General features: G+C 36.5%; 1 protein-coding gene across 1 annotated transcript in view; it reads left to right on the top strand.

Moving 5' to 3' along the window:
* Nucleotides 1-24,208, top strand: part of LOC107706283 (leucine-rich repeat-containing protein 16B-like) — a 66,220-nt gene that overhangs the window by 36,864 nt on the left and 5,148 nt on the right. The window contains exons 14-31 of the mRNA XM_016509962.1: nucleotides 2,555-2,632; nucleotides 3,412-3,479; nucleotides 5,348-5,452; nucleotides 7,144-7,213; nucleotides 8,830-8,911; nucleotides 9,044-9,140; nucleotides 12,609-12,663; nucleotides 13,287-13,459; nucleotides 15,121-15,189; nucleotides 15,719-15,812; nucleotides 17,602-17,700; nucleotides 18,877-18,996; nucleotides 20,252-20,365; nucleotides 20,450-20,625; nucleotides 21,495-21,582; nucleotides 21,676-21,786; nucleotides 21,923-21,989; nucleotides 23,137-23,324. Coding sequence (XP_016365448.1) covers nucleotides 2,555-2,632; nucleotides 3,412-3,479; nucleotides 5,348-5,452; nucleotides 7,144-7,213; nucleotides 8,830-8,911; nucleotides 9,044-9,140; nucleotides 12,609-12,663; nucleotides 13,287-13,459; nucleotides 15,121-15,189; nucleotides 15,719-15,812; nucleotides 17,602-17,700; nucleotides 18,877-18,996; nucleotides 20,252-20,365; nucleotides 20,450-20,625; nucleotides 21,495-21,582; nucleotides 21,676-21,786; nucleotides 21,923-21,989; nucleotides 23,137-23,324 — 1,854 coding nt within the window. The remainder of the gene's footprint in view (nucleotides 1-2,554; nucleotides 2,633-3,411; nucleotides 3,480-5,347; nucleotides 5,453-7,143; nucleotides 7,214-8,829; nucleotides 8,912-9,043; nucleotides 9,141-12,608; nucleotides 12,664-13,286; nucleotides 13,460-15,120; nucleotides 15,190-15,718; nucleotides 15,813-17,601; nucleotides 17,701-18,876; nucleotides 18,997-20,251; nucleotides 20,366-20,449; nucleotides 20,626-21,494; nucleotides 21,583-21,675; nucleotides 21,787-21,922; nucleotides 21,990-23,136; nucleotides 23,325-24,208) is intronic.

The raw sequence follows: 24,208 nt of genomic DNA, 5'->3' as shown, positions 1-24,208 counted from the left end.
TGATGTTTATGTGCGAGACAAGTGTGAGACAGAAATGTTATTTTAGCTTCTTAGACATCCTGGCTTCTTAGAAAACGATTTGCATTAAATACTTAGAAACGCATCTAGTGGACATGGTTGGATACCTTAAATGGACACATTGTATGTTGAATATGCATTATGATTGGATGAGATAGAAGCATCCTGGTTTGATTAGTATATAAATACTGAGTCAGAGTGTTATTGGGGGTCGCACTCTGCAGCCATGACTGTAATGGCTGTATGACTGTCACCTTTTCTTGTAAGAAAATACATATTCAAAAGACTTTTGTCTCATACCTTTATTGGGAAAAGAAAAATGCCACGACAATGATTTTTTTTTGCACCTTTAATAAATATTTTCAAAATGCACAAATTAATATAGAAATTTTTTTTATCTTACAAGGCCAAATTAGCCAAATTAGAAGTAATGCTTCTCCCCCACGTTCGATTGAGAACTAGAACCGTCTCTACAAGTAATAAATGTAATAAATGGCTATTTAAAGTATGATTTTAAAAAATAGACATTGCAGAATCCTGTCCCAACTTCATGAAGGGCTAATAGAAATGCGATGTCCAAGAGAAATGCGGTCACTATACTAACACTGTACTATACATTGCTTTCAACAATTAGCCTTAAATGTCAAATCTGGGTATGGGAACTTTTATTTCATATATATAAAATATATGTTATGTTATGAAATTCTCGTAAACCTCGTAAACACCCAGCGAAAAACAATTACCGCTTGTACCTTTTACTGTAGTCTAATAAAATATTAGCAGTATTAGCAGTGGATTGCAGAGGTGTAAAGAGTACCTGAAAACCATACTTGAGTAAAAGTACATATACATTACAATGAAAATTACTCCATTACAAGTTACAAGTCACCAATTTTTTTTAATTAAAATATCCAAAAACCACTAGAACAGTGTTATATATTTTGCTGACTTGTGTACTTACATTATCCCAAATGTTTCGAAGAATGTTTAAATCCAGAGAAATAAGCAATTTTAACTAGTGACATGGACCGTTTCCATAGTGTCATTGTGTCGCCTGCTAATGACGTCATACACCCTCGATTTCTGGTTTTGTTTTGTAGAAAATATGGAAACACCAAACACGCTTTAATATGTTGTGCGTTTTAATAGCCCGGTGACGACCGCACAGAGTAGCATTATAACAGAACTTTCAAACGTATCTAGTATGATAAAACAGTGCTGCTTTTTTTCCCCACATACGCACGACCGGAAGGAGCGAAAGCGGTCGACTGTGGCATAATAAAAGCTCCGCTGCTTTCGAGCCATGTGTCACGCTCGTTCAGCGGCCTCGTTTCGCTTCGACAGCTTTCAGCCTCACCCTGCTTCATTCTACTACGTTAATAAATCATTAGCTCATCCATGAACATGATTTCTGCCCGAGTCCCGTCAGATTGCATCGGCTGTGGAGATGAAGACGACAACTCCCATGATTCCACACTCAGTCACGGCGTCATCAAACTACACCTTTGTCTATTTGTTTATTTTGAATACGCGCCCTCCAGCGGCGAAAATTACATATTGTGCCTTTAATGCACATCTATTTTGACATATTTTCGCCCCATGCCCTGAAAAACAAAACTTATTCAAATGATAAATGGACTATAGCCAAGAAAGCACGCAAAGAGTGCTCCCTTTATAATAATTACAAAGCTGTCACTCATTTCAGTTTATCGGAATCTCACAAATTTCCATTATAGTCAATGAATCTCTTTACACTCCACAATTATTATCTTACTTACATCATGTCTGCACTTTGTTTGTTATAATGAGAGGATTTGCGAGCTTGTATCATTCAGCACTGAATAAAACTGCAGCGTTTTGAGCGGTGAGTGGATTCTGCATTAAAGCACCTCTGATTGGCCACTGCGTTCAAGAAATAAACAGATATGTCTGTGATTGGCTACATTGATCAATGCTACAAAAACACGTTGTAAATAGAAATATTTGAAGCGCTCTAGAGTGCAAATTCAAATATGTGCTTGAATGAGTGTTTCACCAGTATCCTATTTTTTTTACAGCCTCAACTGAGGGTGCTCTTGCTTTCATTTGAGGGTGCTTTGCACCTCTAGCACCCCCATAGAACCGTGCCTGGATACAAACAGCTGATTAAATGCAAAGAATTAAATATGTAATGACTATATCATACATTGACGCCAGAGGTTTTTCATAAAGCAATGGGTTACCGGTAGCCAAGTCGGTAGCGCTAGAGGACGCTTTTAGCGTATATATAGAGACGCTTAAAAAGCTAGAAATTAAATTTAGCATTTATATACATTAAAAAAAACAAGCTGTATATCATTTTCATGATTTTTAATGAAATAATTTGAATAATGAAAATGAGTTTGTCTGCTTATTCAATAAATAAAAAAAACGCATTTTCCGTATTTCATTTCTGGGTTAAAAAAGGAAAAATGAATGGATCCAAAAGTACATGGACCGAACACAATACACGAATACACATCACTATTAACAGCCTCAATACTCTTCCTCATTGTAGAATCTGTACCTGTTCCTGGCACAGCCGAACTGCCTGGTGCATTTGGACCTGTCAGGCACTGACTGTACCGTAGACTCTGTGAGTTGACAGTGTGTCTCATCCTTCTGAATTTGTTATTGCCAGACTGCTTTTTACTCACCATGATTTATGTCATTGCACCCGGGATGCGAGGCAACAATTTGTCTCTGATTTCATATTGATATTTCTGTCACATTTAATGGTCCTAAATTGCAGAATTATACTAATGTTCGTCATTCTTTTGCTGCCACTCTCCTTCCCTCGCTCTCTGTTTTTTCCTCTCTGTTTTCCAATTACTGAAATAAATGAACTTTTCCATGACATTCTAATTTATTGAGATGCACCTGTATATCTATAACCATTAAAAAATTGTTACTTAAATAATGAAATAAAATAAATTTTAACTGAAATAAAATAAATGTAATGTTTATGATATTTTATTTCAGTTAAAAATTATTTTATTTCATTATTATATAAGTTTTATAAGTATTATATAAGTATATAAGTTGCCAAGACAATATTTCTCATTTTCATGATGCACTTAAATAGCTAAAACTGAAATTATATATATATATATATATATATATATATAGAATATAAAAAAGAACTAATAAATATGACAAACACACAACAACATTACTAAAACTTTAACTAAAATGAAAATGAAAACAGAAAATATAAAAATAAAAACTATAATAGTATCTCAATGATACTAAAATAACTCTTGTGCAGAATGAGATTTGTCATTTGTCAAAGCTCTAACCAGCTTAGACTAGCTAACAAATCAAATCTGCAAAACAAATCAGGTCTACTCATACTTTTTCTGATCAACCATCTAGACCAGCTTGGACTTGTTAGTAAGCATAAAAGATCAACTTGTACCAGCTGGATTCAGCTACCATCAGAGGCTGGTTTTAAATGGGTTTCCCAGCAGGGAAGAGTGCCTGCAGAGATACAATATGAGTTAAACTGGGACATGAGTGATCAGATAGAGCTGATGGACCTGCATGTTGCACAGATGGTAATACAGCCACTATAACAGAATCAGAAGAAAACATGTTTGTGTGACAAAATTGTTTCCAAAAGTGAGCTGAATCAAAACATTTGGAAAAATAGCTTATAAATTAAGTAAACAATGTTTCTTATTCTAACAATGATCTAGTAGTTATAATTAGCTTTACAACAGAAGTCTATGATATTGCAAGTAAACATGCATGTGCCTGCATGCGAGAAGAAACTGTAGGCTGAGGAGAAATACAGAAATACAATGATCCATCTTCCTGTCTGACTCCCTCTGAACCCGAACAGCAATTCCATCTCCCCTCTTGGCACGTTAACGGCATTATGAGAAACTCTCTGAAAAATGAGGCTAATTTTGGCTGAACTTATTGTTCAGATTGGAGGTTTCTTAATCCTTTGCACCTCCTGCAAATGTGTTTGTTCTTAATTGGGTTTGAATTTGCAGAGGGATAAATATTGAGTCAAGAAGAGATCAACATTGCAATTTTTTAAATTTTTTATTATTATTTAGGAAATGGTGGCAGATAGAGGATTCGGTTTTCAAACGAAATGTAAAAATAAATTAAATGACTTCTTTTAATTTAAGCCTGTTGTCTTTGCTGTTTACCTCACGTTACACTATAGAGTCTTCTTTTAATTTTATTAAACTGATTCCACAGTGTTTGCTAAACTTTTCTGTAATTTATTAGTCGATATATAATACAGCATGTGGTATATGCTATACCTCGTCTTATTCATTTTTGTTAATAAATGTTATATATGCTAGTTTGTCATTGTAGGTTACTGTTTTATTGTTGTTGTGCTTTTCATTAAGAATAACAATGAATCCATCTTTGAAGCATTTGTTTTAGTCTTAAAAAGTGAAAGTGAATGTTAATCCCACATTTGTTACCATATAACTATAAACTATGATAACGGAAAAACTATTCATCAGCATGCACAGATTAATCCCATGTTTTAGAAAAAAAACTAAGTGCGCCCAAATCATGTGCTGGTGCGACCAACTAAGAAAGTTAGTCACACCATGCAGCACAACCGGTGGGAAGAATGAGTCTAGAGCCCTGTCGTTGCATATTGTGCTCAGTATACATAGTATATACTGCAGCAATATTATAGAGTAGTATGTTAGTATGCTTTATGAGCACTTGTGAGCGTAAGTGCTCAGAAACATGCACACCCAAACACAGAACCACTGCACATATGGGCACCTCCGTGTGAGGTGTGTGGGCATGTGTGTGTGTGTGAGAATCTGGTTACGCCAGTGCCATGTGAAGACAGCAATGTAATTCTGTTTGAGCTGATAAGACAGAGAGCTCATGAATATTAAATGGGAATGTTCCCTTAACACTCTCTGCTCTTGTTAACACATTTACACCACACATTCTTCCCTCTCTCTCTCTCTCTCTCTTAAATGATAATGTCACTGTCAAACGCAAAAATGTTATCATGAACTGTCATGTTTTTAGCCCCCTAGTATCCCTCACTGACTGTCACTCTCTCTCTCTTTTTCTCATTTTCCCCAATCTAGTTCTGTCCCACCCAAATAATGGTTTGTTTGGTCCAATGACAACTTGTTAAAATGTTGAACGTTTTTAAAATGTTTAACACATAATAGAGATACAAACGAGTTCTTTTCTAATAAGCCAGAGGGTATCCCTTTGAGCCCTTGTTCTGGCATATTGCTCAGGGCTTTGTGAAGTATGGTATGATGTGTTATGGATAAAAGTCTCCCCTTCTTGTCTGTCACACTTTTAGGAAAGTGAGAGAGACACTTCCTTCCTTCCGTCAGTTCTTCAGTTCAGCATTCAGCCTCACTCACATCAGTCTGGCGTCTATGAAGATGCCTCCCGACGTGCTGAGGTGAGCCCAGTCGCCGTTTTGGCTTTTTGTGCTGCACTTAACCCTGGCTTAGCTAGTTTAATCTGGCTTAGTTGGTTTCCCAGCATGACCTAGCTGGCGCTTAGCCTGTTAGCCAGGTGGTCTCTTAGTCTGATCAATTCACAAGTGATCAAAACCTCTCTAAATCCAACAAACCAGCTTTTCACATTATAGGAGACAAGCTAACCACATTAGGCTGGTTTAAGCTGTTTTCAGCTAGATGACATGATAACTCAGGTCACGTTAACCCAGGATTTGGTAAAGCACATTTTGAGTCATACTGTTCTGTACTGTATCAATTCATTATCTCTACCATTCAGGTGCTGTATGTTTAAGAGATACTGTAGTTCACCCAAAAATGAAAATTCTGTCAAACCAGTATGCCTTTCTTTCTTCTGGTGAACACAAAAGAAGATATTTTGAAGAATGCTGGTAACCAAACCGTTTTGGTGACCATTGACTTCCATTATACGGCCAAAGAAAAAAAACATTTCTCAAATTATCTTCTGAGTGTAGATGTTGACAGAAGTTTCTCTAGCATTCGAGTGATGCTGTGAATGTACTTTCAATAGTTTGTGTTCTATGAATATACTGTAGATGTTGATTGATTTTGATACTTGGTTTTTATCTCTATTTATGTCTTTTTTTCTACCCTCTTTTTCTCTTTTAAAATTCTGATTTATTTTTATTGTAAAGTACTTTGGATCAACTACAGTTGTGTTAAATTTGTGCTCTATAAATAAAATTTGCTTTGCCTTGCATTTTTGGGTGAACTATCTCTTTAAGCACAAAAATCATTAGTTATCACTGCGGATTTCAAAAATACACAGTTTTCATCTCAGCATGTAGGCAGCAGTGAAGTCACTCTGAGCATGTGGAGTCATTTTTGTAAATTTTTAATGGCACATATTTTTTTAATGTTTTATATTGATTTGAAGGGCTTTCTGAACAGAATCAACCACATCCCCCCAAAAAGTGTAATGTTTTAGTAATGATTTTTGGAAAACATGCTCAGTTAAACAGTCCATTTTTATTACTATCATTCGAGGCTGTTATTATTTTTATTATATATTAATATAAAATGGACATCTCATAATAAATAAACTGTTGGGTTCGAAAAAGAAAACTATTGTGCTCTTCAAAGGAAACACAAACTGCAAATACTGTCTGGATGCATTCATTAAAGGGTTAACCATTTCAAGTGTTAAAAGCCTGCTAGAAGAACTGTCTGGGGATTCATTTCTAGTTTTAGAGCTCTGCACCCCTAACTGAGGTCAGCATCAAGATGATCACGCAGCAGCTGCTATTTTGGGAAAGCCAGAATGTTTTGAAATGAAGCATTTCAAACAAGGTCATACCTCCTCCTGACTCACAAACACAAACCGAGCGCAAGACGGGCTGTCACACCCAGCTAAACACCTGATTTTAGCTCTCTTCTGTCAACAGCACCGGCCCTCACCAGAGTCGTCGAACTAATCTCTAAGCTCTTTTCCCCTTAATCCTTTAAGATCTGCGTAACGCTTTGACGGTGTCCATATAGACCTTTTATGATTTGATTTATTATGGAGATCAACCATGGAAGCACATAATAGAATGCTAAGTCTCTTCAATGAGGCATGTAATGCTGTCAGTAATGACGACGTCCCTGTGTTTGTTCACTGTCACTTCCACAGGGCTCTGTTCCTTGGGCTTTCATCCAATCCTCACATCACTGACCTACACCTGGACATCAGCGGCTGTGAGGTACTCCATCCCCCCCATTGTGGATCTAAATCTGGCTTGAGCTCTATAAATGTCTGTCAGAGTATTTCTCTCTGTTCGCTCTAGCCTCAATCCTTCAGCCTGTGGTCACTCTACTGTGTGTACAGATATCTTGGCTACAGAATTAGTCAGACAGAAATACTTTCAAGGTTTCTTTTGAGAGTGCAATGCGTGTTTATCTCTGTGGGGCCTCCATTGCCTTATTTTGACCTCACAAAATCATTTTATTCGTTATCGGAAATCAAATCATAAACTATTTTAACAGCTGCTTTCCACAAATCTCTGAACTGTGGATTTGAAAATAATTACATATAGAACTTTGTATGAGCAACTAGGTTTTTTACACAAATGCTTATTCTCTATATCAGTATATTTTGTATATTGGTTTCAGGTCAGGGATTTATATTTTATAAAATAATTTTTAATGGTAATTTTTTGGGGTGTTACTTTTTACATGTTTGTTGTTTCATAAATTGTTTTAATTTTGCCTAATAAATATTTTAATAAAACAAATTATGAATATGTATCTTGAATGCAGTGCAAGTCGCTTTGGATAAAAGCGTCTGCCAAATGCATCAAATGTAACGGCAGGTTCCATTGTGACAACTTACCCCACATAGTTTTTCCTTCAAATTAACGGTGTAACTGTTCAGGAGCCTTTTTGTAACATTTTCAGTGATATACTTTTCTTGATATAACTATTATAAAGTTCTGGCTGCAAAATTATTTTGTAAAAGTAAGGAATAATAAATCCTAAATCCTAGTCCAAAATTGCTGCTTTGTCCAGTATGCACTGTAAAAAGTGATAAATGTGCAAAGCTATTTGTAATGGATGAGTCATTCTGGATCTACTTTATTTTTGACGAAAATGCTAGGGCTATTTTAGAATAGCAAAACAATCTTATCCATAATATACCTTATGTGCCTGTATGTAACCAAAAAAAAAAAAAAGGTGACAACTAGCAGTTTCAAAATAACTAACTATTCCAAAACTGATTTAAAGTGCTGTTTAATATGGAAGCCTAAGAAAATGAAATATATATAATTATATATCTCGTATATATCTTTACATCTCGCAATTCTGTTTTTTGTCCCCACTACAAAATAAAAACATAAAAACGGTAATTGCAAGTTTATATCTCACAGTTTGGACCATTCTTCTCAGAATTGTGAGTTAACACCTCGCAATTCTCTGTCTATATCTCACAATTCTGATTTGCGAGAAAAAAAAAAAAAAAAAACTCAGAACTGTGTATTAATTGTCCATACTCTAAAAAGTCACAATTACCTTTTTTATTTCTTTCTATCCCTTGGCAGAAACAAGCATCCATACTTTAAATATAAACATGCATACAATGTATTTATTTGGCAGAAGCAACCATGTATTAAGGTCTATTTTATCAGTTCCCTGTGAATCGAACCTATGACCTTGGTGTTGCTAGCACCACACTCTTTCAGTTGAGCTATTGGAAGAATATGAGTGCATGCTAGTATAAATTAAACATGTTAGAGGCTTTGAGTGTTCACTCTCTCTATCTACCCCATGTGCCTGTCTTTCCCTATCTCTTTTTCATTCTCTCCTTTCGTCTGACTCTCAGCTCAGGTCTGCTGGAGCAGGGATAATACAGGACCTGTTCCCTAGAGTCTCCTGCATCAGCACACTGGACATCTCAGACAACGGTGAGACATCTAACTGAATAAATGAACGGAAGCTTTTGTCTGCTCCCACGACCTTCAGCCTGTTTTTTCCCCTCAGTTGCATTTGCTTCATTCGCTATTGACTCTGCCTGTACTTTTCTGTGTTCATTTCAGGGCTGGATGCTGATCTCCTCTGTGTCATTCCTGCCTTCTCCAGACACCCGTCCCTCAAACACCTGCTGCTGGGCAAGAACTTTAACATCAAGGGCAGGTACTTGTTCCCGGACTGAGAGAGACAAACATCACAGAGCAGACAGTGATATATGTATACATTTATTTGTTTGGCAGAAGCGTGTATCCAAAGTGACTTACAAACAAGCATTTAGACTGCGGGGCCAGGCTGCCTGAAGCAGTTTGAAGATAAGTGCCTTGCTTAAAGGTTCGATACATCTTTAATCTCTGTCAGCAGCATCTGTGTCATGCCGTCAATTACCAAAAAACTAAAAATGTGTTTACAGTTGTGCACTTACAATGGAAGCCTTGCAGACAAACGGGAAATGTGAAACTCTTTGTCAAAGCACTAACATGACTTCTACAGTAAAAATATTATTTCAGCTGTCTAAATGGTCTAAATTGTCAATTTGAAAAGGGACACTTTTTCTAGGATGGTGAAAATAGATTTTTAACAATATAAAACTTTAAAAGCAAAACTACAATGGGCTCTGAAGTTATAAATCGATGGTATATGTTTCTGTTGAAGCCATCAGTCAACGTAATTACAATAGCATTTTAGAAAAATCATATTTAATAGACAAATTCCAGATGCAGAAGTACAATACATGTAATCCTAAGAAGAAACATCCACCAATCAGAGAATTGCAGCAAACAAAATGTATAACTGAGTCTGTCTCTATGTACTCAAAGGCTTCTTATATATAAGGCTTAAATATATATACTGTGTGTGTGTGTGTGTGTATATATATATATATATATATATATATATACTGTGTATATATATATATATCATTCATACATCATATATCAGTTTGACAACACACATGCTGCAAATACTCACAGTGCAACCAAGTACAGAAACGCGCTGCAAATACAGAAACGTGCTGCAAAGACTCACAACACAACCAAATACAGAAACACGCTGCAAATGTACAACAAGATGTTTTCTTAATTTGCTGGTGTTTTTTATATTTGCATGTGTTTTTTTCATTTGCAGCGCATTGAGCTCTCTCGGCCACCGTATATATATTAGTTTATTGGAAAATATTTATGTACACTACTATTCAAAAGTTCAAAGATCAGTTTAAGAAATAGCAAAGATGCATTAAAGGGGTCATATGATGTTGCTAAAAAGAACATTATTTTGTGTATTTGGTGTAATGAAATGTGTTTCTGCGGTTTAAGGTTAAAAAAAGACATTGTTTTCCACATACTGTACATTATTTTTTCTCCTCTATGCCCCGCCTTTCTGAAACGCGAACAAGCGCTACTCTACACTGCCCAAAACTCACGTTTGAATCATCAGTAGCAAATCCTTTAAATATGGAAACGTACTTGCAGTCTGTGAGTCAGAACAGCCGGCATTGTTGTCTACTCTCCCAGGATCAGGAAACAGTCCTCCATAAAATGTGCTGCACACATCTGAATATTTGGGTTGAACTATTCTGGAACAGCGTTGTAAATACAACTTAACCACTGATTTCTAGTCGTGTCTTCTTTTGGAAGGCCAAACAAAGTAGTTTTGCTTTCGCAAAGAAACACACAGCGTCTTCATAACATGGCGGCCGTGGGAGCAACAATAAAGTTACGCCTTCTTTCTTTACGTGAACATTTGGGCGGTGTTATGCAAATCTTCCCACATCATGACGTAGACATGTGGGGGCGTGTTTAAACGAGGCGTTTTAGGAGGGTGTGGACCAGTCTTAACTTTTATAAAGAATATCTCTTTGGGTTTGAGACTTTAGTCTTTGCAACTTTAGGGATCTTATCTATTCACGAGCAGCTTGTAACACTTCAAAGAGAAAGGAAAACTTGAAATCGCATCATATGACCCTTTTAAATTGATCAAAAGTGACAGTAAAGACATTTATGTTACAAACGATTTTTTTACTTTTTGGTATTCAAAGAAAACAACATAATTTTCCACAAAACTGTTAAGAAGCAACATTGATAATTCACATTGATAACATTAATATTGATAATTCAACATTGACTAAATTACATTGACATTTTTCAAAATATGCCATATAAATTGCTTTTATACTAACAAATGACTGTAAAACAGTTTGCAGTGATTCATGGTGTTATTTGTGGTAAAAAAAAAAGTTTTTTAAGTTGACATTGACATTGACATTTTCTGATTTTCAAATATTTCTTTGCTTCAAAACAAAGTTTGTAATGTTGGCATTGTCTTGGAGCTGGTTTGTTTGATTCATAGTTTGTTTGATGTCTTTATTGAAAACTTCTTTTAAATCCCTATGGAGAAAATAAATAAGAAAATATTTTCAGAATTAAAACTGCTGAAAAAAGGGCAGTCACTCTTTCGCTCTATTCTGATTATATGTTAATGATGTCATTCCTGTGGGTGGAGTTTAATTCATGTAAACAGTACATTATGGCTGTTAGGTCAGCTCCTTTCCATGTTCCTACATCTCAAAATCGGATTTTGTTTTTGTAATACATTTTTAAAACATTAAACTCAAGTTGAAAAATATTTTCAGAATTAAAACTGCTGAAAAAAGGGCAGTCACTCTTTCGCTCTATTCTGATTATATGTTAATGATGTCATTCCTGTGGGTGGAGTTTAATTCATGTAAACAGTACATTATGGCTGTTAGGTCAGCTCCTTTCCATGTTCCTACATCTCAAAATCGGATTTTGTTTTTTGTAATAAATTTTTAAAACATTAAACTCAAGTTGAAAGTGACGTGACATGTGGCCAAGTATGGTGACCCATACTCAGAATTAGTGCTCTGCATTTATCCCATCCAAAGTGCACACACACAGCAGTGAACACACACACCGTGAACAGTGAGCAGTGGGCAGCCATTTCTTTGCTGCGGCGCCCAGGGAGCAGTTGGGGGTTCGGTGCCTTGCTCAAGGGCACCTCAGTCGTGGTATTGAAGGTGGGAGAGAGCGCTGTACATTCACTCCCCCCACCTACAATCCCTGCCGGTACGAGACTCAAACCCGCAACCTTTGGGTTATGAGTCCGACTCTCTAACCATTAGGCCACGACTTCCCCCTAAGGGAAAGGTTGACTTTAACTTTCCAGATACACAATTACACAATTTTACCATACCATTTTCAGTTTTCATTTTCAAGCACTTTTTTTTTTCCTTCTGCCTGCTTCCCTTTTAGGCTTCCATTCTAAATGCATTACTGCAAGCGTCACATGTTTGTTTTCACAGATTTGAGGGATTATTAGAAATTATGTTCTGTGATAATCAACATCATGACATAGAGTAGATGTTGATAGAGCTTACGTAGAGTACACAGATTAACAGATACAACAAATATCCACTCTGAGACAGGCAGTTGAGGTAAGCAGGTTAGAAAAGTCTGTGAAACCGTCTGCAATCACAAACCGAATGTGAGCACACAGTAGGAGGCTCTCAGGGAGGCAGAGGAGGGACTGGGGAGATGTGTGTGAAGTGTCATTAATCTTGGAGTTTATGGCGTTTATAGGTGTGTGTGTAAGTCCTGCTATTTCCTGTGCTTGCAGGGTTCTGGATGAGGTTCTGCAGAAACTAGTGCATCTTGTGCAGGAGGAAGAGTGTGTGAGTGTTTCATAAGTGCACACACACACACACACACATACACATGGACATAACGCTTTGTTTCCTGTACCCACCTTACACACTTTCTGGATTCACACAAACACACACACACACAAAGAGTACAAAATCTTTCTAACATTCTGCTGAGTGTATTACAGCACTAGTGATTCATCCGTCCTTCCTTCACTCTCTCTCTTTTCTTTCTAATCTCTCTCCTTCAGGGCACATAGTCCTCTCACAGCAGATATCGCCTTGCTTGATGAATTATTAAGCACTGTTTTTACAGATCACAGACATTGCAAACTCAGACACACATACTCACTCTCTCTCTCTCTCTCTCTCTCTCTCACTGCTACTCTTTCCTGACAGGCCCTGCAGAGCTTGTCTCTGGCTGACTCCAGGCTGCGTTCGAGGGGCACGGTGCTTGTGAATGCCCTCGGCAGCAACGCCTGCCTGAAGAAGGTGGATTTGAGTGGGAATGGGCTCTATGACACAGGAGCGAGGATGCTTAGTAAAGCTCTAATTATTAAGCACTGTTTTTACAGATCACAGACATTGCAAACTCGCACACACATACACACACACACACACTCTTTTCTCTCACTGCTCCTCTTTCCTGACAGGCCCTGCAGAGCTTGTCTCTGGCTGACTCCAGGCTGCGTTCGAGGGGCACGGTGCTTGTGAATGCCCTCGGCAGCAACGCCTGCCTGAAGAAGGTGGATTTGAGTGGGAATGGGCTCTATGACACAGGAGCGAGGATGCTTAGTAAAGCTCTGCAGATCAACACTACACTTAGGTATTCTGTCATAGGGAGAACAGGTTTACTGTAATATAAATTACAAAAAAGATTGTTCAAGATACTGATTGGTCCATACAGCATCCCATGCACATTATAGTACCTGTTAACCAAGAAGACAACTATTAACTTCATGTCAAGGACTAGGGCCAGATTTACTAAACAGGGCGAATTAGCATGAGACTGCAAACCAATAAAAGCACTGATGGGAGTGGAAAATGCTGCGGGTGATTTAATGACAATGTGCAAATTAAAGAACACAGACGCAGCCAGATCATATCCATTATGACCAATGCAGTCTACCAAGAGCAGCGCAAATTAGTGGAGGGTCACAAATGGTCACAAATGAGCAAAGTTGATGATAATTAGGTGTGGGTAATCTACTAACAACACAGGTGCAAAATGGATGAAGCGTGGCATTAATAATGGCGCAAATATAAGTAAATTGCAAACAGCAAACCTTAGTAAATCATCTTGCATTATTCATTTAATACTCTCCTCCCATAAATTTTGCGTCTAAAAGGGAAGCTCCTACAAATTCATATGAAGTAAGGACAGTTGCAAAATTAACTGTGCCCATGTTCCTTTCAATGCAAATTTTTCACTGCATGTCTTTAGTAAATCTCACAGAGGGTTTGCGCTGGCTAAATTTGGCCCTAGATCTTCTAATGATATATACTTTTCCACAGAAAGCTTTGCAGATTTCTGCAAAATTCTGATCGCACATAATTTAGGGCGTTCTACATCCTGTGCACTTGCCTTTTTTTTATGAAATGTTTTAGCTAATTTGCAAATGGATATTTTTTTTAAATATGGTGATAAACATGTCCCTTGAATTTTATGATTTTATAACACTGTCTTTTTATAACCAGTCTATCAAATAATACGAAACGGTTTGTTTCACACATTAAAAAAAGTAGATTTTTTTTTTCCTGTTGTATCAAAATCGTATCGAACCGTGACCCCCGAACCGAGGTACGTACCAAACCGTGACATCTGTGTACCGTTTCACCCCTAATATAATATTATATATATATATATATATATATATATATATTGTCAAACGCATAAAAAAAGCTCTTGTCCCCTTCATATGGGGGACCACTTTTACATTACATTATTTATTTATTTATTTTATTTATTCATTCATTCATTCAGTCATATTTATATTTTTTATGTATTAATTTATGCATGCATGCATTTATTTATGCATTGATTATGTTTATTTTTGAATGCATTTACGCATTTATTTTTGTTCATTTTGCTTTCCGGGATTAAGTATTAGTGTATTCTATAACAAAATAGAACAAAATAGGCAATTAATAATGATATCAATGATTAAAAACTAAAAAAACAAAAGGTAAATTAATAATGTGTGGATGTTAATATATACTTCCATAAGCTTTTATGGAATAAAACTGAACTGAACCTCAATTTTACAATCAACAGATTCAGCAATCAACAATATTGACAATGACCCTAATTCTATTCTCTTTTTTAACACATTTGACTATACTCAGAATTCCTCAGATTTTTCCTTAAAATTAGTGCAGAAAATGTACAAAATGCATGCAGACTCCCTTCTGGTGCATTTATTAACAATAAATAATGCATAGTGGTTTAGTAATATAAGATTGTCATGGTTTGTTTCTTTCTTGTAGGAGTGTGACGTGGGATCGGAATAACACAAATGCTACGGGTTTCCAAGATGTGGCTCGAGCTCTTGAACAGTATGACACACACACTCTAACATTCATATCATGCACACTCACCCATGTGAGCAGTGACTCACTCATCTCTTTGGAAACTTATTCACGGCATGCTGTTACTGGGAAAAAATAAGAACTTCAGTCCATGCCTACATGAAGCTGTCTGTGATTGCACAATCTTTCATCACCTCTCTGACCTGCCTGTGATGCACAATTAAAGCATTGTTCTGGAAACACCTCTGATCCCTGGAGATCTACACTAATATTATTTAATGCAGAAACTTTTTTGCAGACTTGAACTTGCATTCAGTGGACTGTAATCATTGTGAGAAAGTTGTTCTCAGTGCAGATTGCTTTGAAAAGTGTTGAAAGAAACTACACTGTTAAAAGTTAAATAGAATGAAAGCAAGAAAAACAACTTGTTTCTGTGACACAAATAGATGGTGTGTAACATTTTCCAGCTTCCTGGAACTTATTCTTCTCTTTTGTGTTGCGATGTTTGGGGGAAACTTTTATCCTGCTTCTTGATGGTCTTCTGCTCTCTCCTCAGTAACTTCACTCTGCAGTACATGCCTATCCCACTCAGTGATGTCACACAAGCATACCGTAGCGCCCCTGAAAGGACAGAACAGGCACTAACCAAGGTAAGAATGCTTCAACATTTATTTTGAAGAGGCTATATATTTTATTTTATTCCACATATAATTGATAGTCAAGATTTTTGCACAAAAACAGACATCATTTAGTTTAACATTACCCTTTACCCATAGAAATAAACAGGCTTTTATGCTTCTGTACATTGAAGACCTCTATGCATACGACCTGTGTTTCTGATTGACCATCTTTTTTAGGTGAAATGAATAACAGCTTATGGATTGTATGTTTGCTGTAGAGTCCAAGATAAGTGCCACTGCCCAACCCTTAAATAACAGCCTCTTTACAAAACCTGCACTACATGACAAGTGATGAGTTCACAAAAAGATCTGCGGTGAAACATGACACACAAACTATTCAATTGAAATTATAAGGGCATTGGTAAAGGTAAACTTAAGCCACTTCTTTGTAATGCTGGGATTGTTCAAAATGCTATACAGAGACACAGTTGCCAGAAATGGCACAACAAATATATAGAGAATGCACTGTACTACACACTATTCATACTAGCTTTCCTATCTTCCTGCTTTTTATATAATTTCATTGATTATATTAAACAGTACCTTATATTAAATAGCCTTTTTTAAGTACATTTTATTCAGTTTACCATCTCCTTAGAACAGACATTTTAAAACAGGGGCTTTTTTCTTGTTTTTTTTCTTTGAGTGCAGGCATTAATGTGTTAATATGGGTGGTCATATGTTACTGTGCTCTTATTACGCGGCTCTCTGGAATGCTTGATTCTGATTGGTCAGTCACAGAATTTAGTTGTCAAAACACATGCACACAGACATTATTTCATACACGACATAGTCGTGAGATGCAAGAAACATAGACATATGGCAAGGAATCTGTAGACGCGCCCATAACAACAAAAGACAATACTTTATTGAACCTTTTCTGATAAGAAGTGTGCGCTGCAAACGCGAGCATTTTTGACGATCGTTTCTGTCCAGTCTGCTCGATTTATCGTGTTTAACCACAGCTGTCGTCGGTTTTTTGTCTGGCAGTGGCAGCAGATATGCGATCAAATTTCTAATTTGAGGCTGTATTACGTAGATTCTGGCACCCAACATCACAACAAGATGATATTTTAAGCTTCATGTGTAGCCGAATCTGCGCTGGTTTGAATGGGCCGCCTCCAGTTTCCCCTTTGTTTTGCTGCCTCCAGCTAGCGCTGTGACGTCGGCTGACCCTAGTTACCTGTGGTTGGCCTGGCCGTGCGTCACTCAGAAAACAACAGGCCAATCAGAAGAGAGGCTCATGAATATTAATTAGACAGGCCAAAATCGACCTGTTCTCAGCAGAGCTCCTGAGAAAGAAGCTGTAAAAATATATTGAGATGGTTTTTGGTACTTATACCGCAAATATATATTCTTAAGGACATCAAAATCTAAAATAAAACTCCAGAAAGGTGTAAAATATGTGACCTTTAAATATTAAGTCAATCAATATTAGTTTTCAGTGACCTTAGTCCCCACAATCATAAATACTTGGTTACATCCTTGGATATATTAGTAGATGGGATTTATTTATTTCAAAAGACCAAGCTAAATCTGTTTTTCCATGATATGACCCCTTTAAATATCCATAACTCTGTGTGTCCGGCTGTTTTGAGATTAACAGTCCCAAGGCAGTGAAATGTTTATGCACATGTTTAATGAGCCCAGAGATGTGAAACTTTTACAAGGTCATCGCTGAGAGAGGGACACAGCAGACAATACATTTAACTTTCATTATATTCTCTCCCTCTCTCTGTCTTTCCTGTGTTTCTCTCAGATCCAGCGAGCTTTGTTAAGGAATAACCAGACTCAGCGTTTCTCTCAGAAACAGGCGCTTCGGTTGCATCAGGGCTTGGTCACTAGTACCGCAGAACAGGTAAAGACCGCTTCCTGACCACTGCCTCATCATGTTGGTTATGGGTCAGAGTTTGGGTCAGTTCTTTTTCAGTTCTGCCAGTTCGGATGAATTGAGTTTAATTGGTGGTTAAATTGCAAGTGCCAGTTCTATGCATTTCCTGTAATATGTGATTTAAAATGGACTCAACTAAAACCCTGAAGTGTCAGAGACATATTTCTGGTGCAGATGGCACTCTGGGGGTTTTTGTGGAAGCAGAATTGCATAATTATGCCATTTAAATTCTCTTTAGCACTTTAAAGTTGTAGTGCATTATTTCAGTGCCACTAGGAGGTTCAAAATGATCTAAAAAGTGTTTCTGAACACTTACCCTATCTACGATTGTTAGGTCTAATATGTGCTACCATTTAAAAGTTTGGGGTAAGTAAGATTTTTTTTTTTAATCACTTAATACTTTTATTTGGCAAGGACAAAACTGATTTATATTTCAATAAATGCTGTTTTTTTCTATTCATAAAAGAATCCTGAAAGAATGTATCACAGTTTCCACAAAAATATTAAGCAGCACAACTTTTTTCAACATTGATAATAGTAAGAATTTTTTTCTTGAGCACCAGATCAGCAAATTAGAATGATTTCTGAAGGATCATGTGACACTGAAGACTGGAATAATAACTGATGAAAATTAAAATATATTAAAATAGAAAACAGTTCTTTTAAATTGTAATAATATTTCAAAATATTACTGTTTCAACTGTATTTTTTATCAAATAAATGCAGCTTTGGTGAGCGATTTCTTTCAAAAACATTTTAAAAAAATATTACAGACCCCCAAACTTTTGATTAGTAGCGTACCTGAAGAGACGAATTCTATCAATTAGCATTCCCATTTATCTAAATTGCAGTTAAGAGTGTTTATGTTTACATTCTTTGGATGGTTAACCTGTGAATAGATTGCTTATATTGGTCTTTACACAAACTAGTATAAGAGAAAGTTTTCACCTTAAAAAAAATGACACACATGTGTTGTTTGTGAGAGAGCTTCTCTTTCACATGCTAATGTGAACTCTGACTGATCTTACTGTGTATTGTTGAATCAAACTCACACCGAGATCTCACTCTCTCTTCTCTCTCTGTTGCTCTCGCTTGCTTGCTTTCTCTCTCTGTCTCTTTCTTTCTGTCCTGCTGCTGTCCCAGGTGATGGAGCGTCTGTGTGTGCGCGTGCAGCAGCAGGTGTGTGTGTTGAGAGGAACAGGTGAAGGGGAAGAGCTACAGGCTGCCAGACAGGTCCTCAAGGAAGCCAGGAACTCTCGAGCTGTGAGTGTGTTTGTGTATTTACCTGTCAAATGCACAACCTCTCTTCTTTATTTTTTATTTATTATGACTGTTTTCCACACAGCAGTAGTCATCAAACTTATGAAACACAAATATAACTTTTATTCAGCAAGGATGCATTCAGTTGATAAAAAAATGACAGTAAAGACATTTATAATGTTACAAAAGATTTTCAAATAAATGCTGTTCTTTGAGCTTTCAATTTATCAAAAAATGTATCACACTTTCCACAAAAATACTGGACAGCACAACTCTTTTCAATATTGATAGTAATAAGAAATGTTTCTTAAGCACCAAATCAGCATGTTAGAATGATTTCTGAAGAAAAATAAAGACTGGAGTAAAGACTGCTGAAAATTCAGCTTTTGTCATCACAAGAATAAATTACATTTTAAAATAGAAAGCAGCAATTATAAATTGTAATAATATTTCAGTTATTCAGATAATAGTTTACAACAAGGTTCAAGAACTACAATGAACATTTTTTGAACATTCAGGATTTATTAATGTAGGTAAATGTTAATTTATAAATTATACTATTGTTCATTGTTAATCCATGTTCTTTAATAATACATCCCCTAATGTTAATTTAACTTGAAATGTACATTTAAAATGTATTAGCATAAGTAGAAAGTAACACTGTTAGTTTAATAAATGCTGTAAAAGGATTGCTCATTGCATTAACTAATGTTAACAAATTCAGCTATATTGTAAAAAGTTACTAAAAAACAAATTTGTATTTATAGCTAAATTTATACACAGATTTATAGCATTTAACATTTAAAACAAAAGGTTTTTAAGATCATGAAGTATGTATAAACTTTTGACCAGCATATTAAATTACATAAATTCTATACTACATATTACTTTACACCATTGCTAGTAGATTTTAGTCCTGTGGATTTTGTCTGTAATCACAATAATGTTGATATTTGCTTAACATATGCTTTTTAATATACAATGCAGATGGCTACATGGTAATATTCAGTCAGGTGTTATTTATGTGCTATGTGCTAAGTGCAGATGTTCGAGTGACTCCGTTATTGATTTCAAGTGTTTTCTGTTTATTAATTTAAGAAACTTTCAAGCTCCACTACTATCGCTTTTATGAGTGAGCATTAAAGGTTAAAGACAAATCACCTGCATGAGTTTTATGTAACAGAATCCTCATAGCGGTCAGTGAGAGAGTGTGAGAGATCATGACTGGTGTGTGAATTATGTCTGCACTGTCCTCTAGCTGTACCCCTCGCTGTGTGAACTGGCCCACGTGCTGTCAGTGGACGGTCCGGTGAGACAGAGGCTGGACTCTCTGGCTGGAGAACTCGCCAAAGCAGCTGATAAAGAACTACAGGTGCTTCAGCCTGATTTATATCTGCTTTTTTTGTTCTGATGGACTTGAAAGGCGTGATGGATGACTGATGGTTGATTTGTGCAGGTCATTGTGGACTCCATGGTGTCTCTGTGCCGGGAGCTGTGTCCGCTTTCTTGTGCCGCAGCAGAGTGTCTCTCTCCTCCCCTCTCCTCCATCTCTGAGCGAGTGTCCATCCCTCGTTCGTCCATCCGCACTGCTCTGATGGAGAGAGCAGCTCAGGACATCAACAGAGCTCTGGAGTAAGAAAGGAGGGTGTTGAGTTGTTGATGTTTCTGAAATGAATACTTTGAGAATTATACCAAAGTCCTTTTTTGAAGTCAGTTCAGTCGGCGGCCATCTTTATAATGCCCCAGGCAGCAGCTTTCAAAACCGCTGTCTACTTGAATGCGTAATGACAGAAATCTCCAAAACGGTTTTGCACACTTAGTGTAATCTGTGGTGGAGCTTGCCTTTTTGGTATATTGGTGTAAACTCAAGAAATTGAATAAAGTCTGTAACTAAAATGTGTGTAACACATGACTGATTTTACAGTAATATCACGGAATGCAATTGGTCGCTATCATAGAAAAAAGTACATGTACAGGCTGCAAAGCAACAAAATGTCATTATTTTAAAGGGGAGATTCTTTTCTATACCCACTGTATAAATAATGTAACAAACAACACATTAAAGGCTTATTTTATTTTCCCTTTTTGGTTACACTTCACTTTCAATAGTCCACTTTAAACGTTATACTAACGTAATGTAACTTTGCAACCACGTCAGCTAACTCTAATTAAAATATTATTAGTATTATTAGTATTACTCTTAGGTTAGGGTTAGTTGAATAAATTGACATTATTTATTTTATTTAGATTAGTTTAAATCCTTCAAAGACCCCTTGATTTAGATTCTTGCTTGATATTGAGTCACCTCGTATCATGGGTGTATCTACATTTTGTCCAAACTAATGATCCGTGTGATGCACCTGTCGATCAAAATCATGAAGTCTTTAATGGAAATACAAACCTACTTTTCTGTAGCCACTGTATTCACACTTGGAACTCCCAGCATGATTTTAACATGCTCTAACATGTTGTTTTCTGTCTCCCATCTCTCTCACTCTTAGGGAGGTCAAGCTGTCTGTGGTCTCATATCTCACTAACTCCATAGTGGACCAGATCCTACAGGAGCTTTATGCCACACACAAAACCCTGGTACTACAAACGAATTTCTCTCTCCATTCGTCTGTACATTCTGAACACGTGAACAAGCATCGCTCTTCCTCACGCATCTGTTCGTCATCACAGCTCCGGCAGGTTTCACAGATGAGACGGCTGGAAGACGGGGGAACAGCCAGGCGCACACACAGACATGCTGACATACTAGATGTTGTGGAGGATGACTTTGGCATCAGCATAGTGAGTGTGTTACATGAATCGCTCACAACTGACTCATTTGTGTGTTTGGTGGTATTCACAGTATCTGTCATCTCTTGTAACTCAGCGGTCTTGTCATCTGCTCAGTTCTCAGTCACTTCTATCGTTCTGCACACAGGACACAATCGCCATTAAAAAACGCAGCTCCAGGACCAGACGCATTCGTCCCGTGTCCAACAGACTCAGTGAGTCACACGCACGTTATGTAGGATGAAACCAGGACTATCATTAATTTTTTAGTTGAGCACTCATTCAAGTGCTTTCAAGTCATGTATACTTATACTGTGCATACATTTTTCAGTTAAAACCCATTCATTCTTTATATCATATTTTTTAGCTCAATTTCATTTATAAAACTTATTTAACATTTATTAGGTATGTCATTTTATCATGTTAATTTAGTGTTTTTAATTTTTAATTAATTGTAAAAATAAAAAAATACAAATAAAAAGTTTTAAAAATGCATACACTTAATTTTGCTCCATGACAATTAAACAATTTACAGAATAGTTCACTCAAAAATGAAAATTTGATGGAAATTTACTCACCCTCAGGTCATCTAAGATGTAGATGAGTTTGTTTCTACATGAGAAATTTTTTTTGAGAAATTTAGGATTACATCACTCGCTCACCGATGGATTCTCTGCAGTGAATGAGTGCCGTCAGAATGAGAGTTCAAACAGCTGATAAAAACACTCTATCATTAAGGCATTTTAACTTGAAACTTTCGCTTCTGGCCAAAATATGAGTCCATAATCCATAATAATGCTTCCTCCAGTGAAAAAGCCCATCCCTGCTTTTGCTTGTGAACAGTGCTTGATGAGACCACTTTTTCACTGGAGAAAGTAATATAATGGATAGAGGACTCATATTTTAGCCGAAAACAATGGTTTGAAGTTAAAAACATCTTAATGATGGATTTGTTTATTAAAAACACATGGCTTATGGATTAGTTACATTATTTGCGTTTTACTGTGATGTTTTTATTAGCTGTTTGGACTTTCATTCTGACGGCACCCATTCACTGGAGAGAATATATTGGTGAGCAATTGATGTAATTCTATTTTTTTTTTAATCCGTTCTGATGAAAAAACAAACTCATCCACATTTTGGATGGCCTGAGGATGTATACATTTTCAACAAATTACTATTACTATAAACTATTCCTTTATAAATAGCACTGATAAATACATCAAACAATATATTGACTTTGTTGCATATTCAGTGCTTTTATCTGCCACAGTAATGTAGTGTATATGATTATTTGTGATTGATTCAATTAATTAAACAGCATATCATATAATTAATTTGATGTGTTTCACTCTCCTTCAGGTTTAGGTGACGACCCCAACTCTTCACCTTTAGTGTCCACTCCTCAGATATCTGCTCCCCTTTCACGCTCAGCATCATGGGAAGGTCTGTCCACCCTGCCCACACAAGGTTCACCTCTGCGTCATGTGACCCACGTCAGACCGCGTCCACCACGAAGGCACAGGACTGCACACGCTCCCTTTGAGACAGTAAGAACCAGCAGTATTGCCACACCAATACTAATTTTTATATATCTTTATATAGCATTTTAAAATAAAAAACAAGGTAAATAAAAAAGGTCACAAAATGACTTAATACACTTCGGCTGTTTCAGGCTTTGCCTCAAGTCTTATATTAGTCACATATTCATCATATATTTATGGTCAATATTGTCTTCAATTCAGTTTAATAGATACACTTGGCCTTGGTGTATTGTGGGCAGACACAATCCCATCAAACTGAATTCTCTTATTGTACCTGTAATTAAATCTGCTGCAGAAATAGTCGTGTTTAAATTTGCAGAGGCATCCCTTATCATGTTGTCGTTGAATCGCTTGTAACCCCTGCAGTCTCCTTGTAGCTTCTATTATTCATTTGACTAGTGAACGAAGCAGTTCTGGATTCGTAGAGAGAGAAAAAAAAACACACACTCACAAACTTTGTTTCTTTTTTAAGAAGTAGCCGAATCTATTTCTCTTCATCCTCCTCATAGAATCAAATCAGTAATGTATTTCATGCAGCACTATTTTATAATTAGAACTATATAACTGTAAGTATACTGTACCATATATTGGAAGTTTATTACAAAATATTCCAACGTATGCAGTATATTTAAAAATACGTAAATATATAAGTTGATTGAGACACTGTGTTTTCCTACGATTCTTGTTTCCATGTTAACAGCAACTTCTCTGATTTGCTTCAGGATTGATGGCAGTGTGATATTTCTTTGGGAATTCTGCAATTAAACATGATTTGTCGTAAATTAAGTCAAAATCGCACTGATTTATGGATCCTACATGAGGTATTCTTCAAAAATATACAAAATATCAAATAAAAACCCATTAATCGACAGCTATTCAAGATGTTAACA

This window comes from Sinocyclocheilus rhinocerous, unplaced genomic scaffold, assembly GCF_001515625.1.
Source record: "Sinocyclocheilus rhinocerous isolate Xijiao unplaced genomic scaffold, SAMN03320098_v1.1 scaffold444, whole genome shotgun sequence".
In the NCBI taxonomy this organism is placed as follows: Eukaryota; Metazoa; Chordata; class Actinopteri; order Cypriniformes; family Cyprinidae; genus Sinocyclocheilus; species Sinocyclocheilus rhinocerous.
Note: the sequence above shows the minus strand (reverse complement) of the source record. Positions and strands in the feature narration are given on the sequence as shown.